Here is a 4999-nt window from a genome sequence, read left to right as displayed (position 1 = left end):
AGACAAGACTGTGATATAAATGGTGTTGGACCACCGGAGTGACAAAGGTGAATGGGCATAGCCTTAGAGTAACGGGCCGATATGTCAGTAGTACCTTTGGGTGTCGGTCATGAGATCGGACATATGAAGCATTTAGACCAAATGTAAAGGTCGAGTGGCATACATGTCATTCTCGAGCCTGGCAAGTCTTAAGATTGGAATAGGATTTATGGAGGTTGTGAGTGAGATTCCTCCAAGTGGTTAGAGGTGTCGTTAAGTGACTAAAGTAGAATGGAAAATTTAGTCGCTTACATATTGTAATTTAAAGATTGGGTCTCTTTTTAGGCATTTTTATTTGCCTTCAATAAAGGATGATAAGAATAGTCAAAAAGGAATCCTTCTAGAAAAAACACAGTTAAACTAAATATTTAATACTCTTTATACTTGGGGAATTGTAATCCTTAATGTATTGTCTTCTTGACCCTCATCTTTTTCTATACCACCAACCTCTTTTATAATATTGCCTTCTTTATTTTCTTCCTTTTCAAGATTGTCATCTTAAAAAAAAATTCTTAGCAAAGCCTTTAGTTCCTTTTCAATTTATTTAGAGTTGGATGACCATTTTTACTTAGTTAAAATTTTTTCTATAATAAACAACCTTAAAAACATTATATATGTTACCATAGTTTATATCTTTTTCAGCTTCACCATTGTACTATTAAGCAATGTTAAAACCCATTCATTCTTTTGTTATCTATAGGATGTGCTCCATAATTGAGTCAAAACTTATTTATACTTGAGTCATATGCTAACCACTTGTTATTTATATTTGTGTAATTGAGTGTCTTTAGTTACGTCATATAGCCATGGCTCACTGTTTCAATGGATTAAAAGCTTTTTGGAGCTTCTAGAACTTATTTGCAGAAAAATAGAGATTATTGTTTGTTGTTTCAATAGAAAAAATATGAATAATTGCCATAACAATTGAAGGGTTGCCTACTTTTTGGATCAAGCTTAGTTAGGTTAACATGTGGTGTGATTCCCCTACCTTTTTAATATTAAATGTAAACTTTTAAATTTAAACTTCTTGAAAGATTACTCAAATTTAATACTATTCAAACCTAAAAACACTTAATCAAAACTATAAAAAATAAGGTGCACTCTTATTCATAAACATTTTCTCTTTATATTTAAATCCTTAGCTACTCTAGTTCCTTTGACCTTTCTACCACCTTCAAACATGAGAAACACACAAGCAAATCAAGAGCAATGAAGAACATCATATGATTCTTTTTTCATACCATCTTGGGAAGACTTGGAGTAGTGTTGCAGAAATCTCAAGTTTTCAGCAAGAGATACCTAGTCACCCTTGATAGTTTTCTTGATGTTAATCACATTTCCATAGCCATTATCGCCATTGCCAATCACAGGAATGGAGACCCCGGACGTTATGTTTCTTCCCTGGTCGACCATGTGGGCGTAGGATCAGTAGGATATGAGCCCTGCATCTGGGCTCACGATCCCTGCAAATCCTGGATCGCCCACGAGAAAATCACTCGGAGAATCCCAAAGAAGACAAGCTTGGCGCTGAGACCATCGTAGCAGCACGGCCCCAGCGTTTGAAGAGGCTAGCAAGCGTCGCAAATCCTCCGAGAGCTACTAGGAAAGAGGGCAAGCTAAAGAACACCACCTCTGTGAAGAAAAGAACTCTTTGCATAGAAGCTAAAGTGTGAAAGACTTACAAATGTACGTGTGTGAGATCTCTCTTCTCTATCTCCTCTCAAGCTACGTCCACAGCCACGCGCTTCTTCTCTTCTGGAACTTGCTCCTTTGGAAGCACGATCGTGAGAACACCGTTCTTGAGCTCCGCTTTGATCTTGTCCCTTGCAGCCTCCGGCGGAAGAGCCATGCGCGTGTTAACAGATCTCTGGATATCAAACACACTCCCCGGCTCGTCGCCACCGCCGCCGCCAGCGCTGCCACTGCCGCTCCTCTCGGCCTTGATCACCAGCTCGTCGTCCTCAACGTGGACCTTGACATCCTCCTTGTTGAATCCCGGCATGTCAAGCCGGAGGTGGAACGCATCCTTGCCATCGACGATGTCCCACGGCATCCTCCCGATGTAGAGCCCATTGTCCAATCCACGAAAGAAACCTGGATCGAGGATGCGATTCATCGTCTCCACCATCTGGCGCATGCTCCTCGACGGCGCATACGGGCTCCAAAGATCTGGCTCATATCGTGAGATTCTTGGAAGGAGGGGAGAGATTTCGATTCTTGGAAGGGGGGAAAGATCTACTCACCGAAAATTCCTTCTGGCTGGTGGAGCTGCGGCACCGGCGCTCGGATTCTCCCCCTCCGCCCCATGCTCGCGTTGTCTATGACACCGAGATTATCATCCTTGGTGAGATCCACGCCCGATGATCCTCCATCCGAGGGGGGATTTCCAGTGGCGTCCCGCGTCGCCGCTGCCGCTGCTCCTGATTGATTGGAGTTCGCGCGGAGGAGCTGGAAGATCGCGCCGCGGGGAGGCGCGAGGGAGGAGGAAGGGCGGAAGCTCTTCGCTAGAACCCTGATCGCCATGTTCTTGGATGTGGATGGATGCGCAAAGAAATCTACCCACAATGCTTATATACGTCGCGTTTCTTCGACGTTCTATTTGGAGAGAAACAGAACGTCTAGAGGCTTCTGGAATGCTCGTCGGCCAAAACCCTATTTGCTCGAGCCCTATTCGAAGCATATCCCACTGTTTGAAAAGATTTGGGGAATATTCAGTAAAGCCCTAGGGCGGAAAGAAGGGGATGGCGCTGGCTTGGCGATGGAGATTTTCCATTCGTCTGGAGGTTTTAAAGGTGATTCTATGATCTCTGGCGTTTTTCTTGATGCGAGGAAGCGACGATGGAAAGATTTCTCGCCGGATTTGGAAATATTTTGCCGCGAGGATCCAGTTTGCTTCGCTGCGGGCACTCGATGATTTGCATGAATGACGAGCATCACCGACCTTTCCAGGAGGAGCATTTTTTCATTTCCAGGCAAGGAGCATTTTTATCTTGATGTCTATCCACGGGTACACAAAAATTGGCTCCGATCACCGATCTTTCCAGAAGGATTTTTCTTTGACGTACACAAAAGCTTGGCTGTGATCACCGATCTTTCCAGGCAAGGAGCATTTTTTCTTTGACGATCACAAAGCTAAGCTACAGAAGGAATATATCGTTCAAACTGGAAAGGCGTCCATTAGAAGAACAAGCAAACGATCAGAGGTAAACAACGAAGAAGAAGAAGAAGAAAAAAACATTGCGCCCTCGTCGAGCTTATTTTATGAAAAACCGGGATGAACCAAGGTAACGTCCAACCCTCGAAAGAATCCCTGAACACTTCGTGGATGGCCTCCTGTGATGATGCTTCTTTGTTTTCTTTTTGTCCAGTTTTCTATATACACTCGCGTTCTCACATCTCTCTTTTTCTGTGCAGCAGCTCCGTTTCCACTGCAGCCACGCGTGTCCTTATTTCAAGGAAAATCCTGCAGCACTTGTTGTCATCTTCTACCTGGATCGGATCAAAGAAAATGAAAAGAAAGCGAGAAAGAAACGTTCGTCAGAGATCCTGGTAAGCGACGAGATTTTGCTCACCTTATGCGTGTGCCTCTAGCTTGCGACGAGCTAATAAACAGGAGGAGGAGGAGACTGGTACTTGTAAACCGGCGCTGGGGAATGGTACACCGGTGGAGGCGGGGATTGGTACTTGTAGACCGGAGGCGGTGGTGACTTATACTTGTAAACTGGAGCCGGGGCGTGGTACACAGGAGGTGGCGGGGATTTGTACTTGTAGACCGGCGGTGGTGGCGAGCTGTAGTGGTAAACAGGTGGAGGAGGCGACTTATACTTGTAAACCGGTGCTGGAGCGTGGTACACAGGCGGTGGTGGCGACTTGTACTTGTACACCGGTGGTGGCGGGGAGCTGTAGTGATAGACCGGTGGCGGCGGAGACTTATACTTGTAAACCGGTGCTGGAGCGTGGTAGACAGGGGGAGGAGGAGATTTGTACTTGTAAACCGGGGGTGGTGGGGAGCTGTAGTGGTAAACAGGTGGCGGCGGTGACTTATACTTGTAGACTGGGGCGGGAGCGTGGTAAACAGGCGGCGGTGGAGACTTATACTTGTAAACAGGTGGTGGCGGGGAGCTGTAGTGATACACCGGTGGTGGCGGGGATTTGTACTTGTAGACTGGAGCCGGGGCGTGGTAAACAGGTGGAGGAGGCGACTTGTATTTGTAAACCGGTGGTGGTGGCGAGCTGTACTTGTACACCGGTGGCGGAGGAGATTTGTACTTGTAGACTGGAGCAGGGGCGTGGTACACAGGTGGTGGTGGCGACTTATACTTGTAGACTGGTGGTGGCGGAGAGCTGTACTTGTACACCGGTGGCGGAGGAGATTCGTACTTGTAAACCGGCGCTGGGACGTGGTACACAGGTGGTGGTGGCGACTTATATTTGTAGACCGGTGGCGGCGGGGAGCTGTACTTGTACACCGGCGGAGGAGGCGACTCGTACTTGTAAACAGGAGCCGGGGTGTGGTACACAGGTGGTGGTGGCGACTTGTATTTGTAAACAGGTGGTGGTGGCGAGCTGTACTTGTAAACTGGGGGTGGTGGCGAGTTGTACTTGTAAACTGGTGCCGGGGCGTGGTACACAGGTGGTGGTGGTGACTTGTACTTGTAAACCGGCGGTGGTGGCGAGCTGTAGTGGTAGACGGGGGGAGGAGGTGACTTGTACTTGTAAACAGGAGCCGGGGCGTGGTACACAGGAGGTGGTGGCGACTTATATTTGTAGACCGGCGGTGGAGGGGAGCTGTACTTGTAAACCGGTGGGGGGGGCGACTCGTACTTGTAAACAGGAGCCGGGGCATGGTACACAGGTGGTGGTGGCGACTTGTACTTGTAAACCGGCGGTGGTGGCGAGCTGTAGTGGTAGACGGGGGGAGGAGGTGACTTATATTTGTATACCGGGGGCGGCGGGGAGT

At 47.5% G+C, this 4999-nt stretch overlaps 2 protein-coding genes across 2 annotated transcripts in view; both read right to left on the bottom strand.

Moving 5' to 3' along the window:
- Positions 1-1718: 1718 nt before the first annotated feature.
- On the bottom strand, positions 1719-2676 carry LOC9636699 (small heat shock protein, chloroplastic). Its single transcript, XM_002974525.2, has 2 exons — positions 2283-2676; positions 1719-2208 (listed from the first exon to the last, which is right to left on the bottom strand). The coding sequence occupies exons 1-2, from the start codon at positions 2560-2562 to the stop codon at positions 1760-1762; spliced, it is 729 nt and encodes a 242-aa protein (XP_002974571.2). The 5' UTR covers positions 2563-2676; the 3' UTR covers positions 1719-1759.
- Positions 2677-3263: 587 nt separating this feature from the next.
- LOC9636698 (extensin-2) overlaps positions 3264-4999 on the bottom strand; it is a 3012-nt gene continuing 1276 nt past the window's right edge. The window contains exons 3-4 of the mRNA XM_024679468.1: positions 3612-4999; positions 3264-3528 (exon numbers count right to left, since the gene is read on the bottom strand). Of these exons, the coding sequence (XP_024535236.1) occupies positions 3642-4999 (1358 nt within the window). The 3' untranslated portion in view covers positions 3264-3528; positions 3612-3641. The remainder of the gene's footprint in view (positions 3529-3611) is intronic.

This window comes from Selaginella moellendorffii, unplaced genomic scaffold (genome assembly GCF_000143415.4).
Source record: "Selaginella moellendorffii unplaced genomic scaffold, v1.0 SELMOscaffold_25, whole genome shotgun sequence".
NCBI classification, from domain to species: domain Eukaryota; kingdom Viridiplantae; phylum Streptophyta; class Lycopodiopsida; order Selaginellales; family Selaginellaceae; genus Selaginella; species Selaginella moellendorffii.
This window is presented reverse-complemented; position numbering and strand designations above follow the sequence as displayed.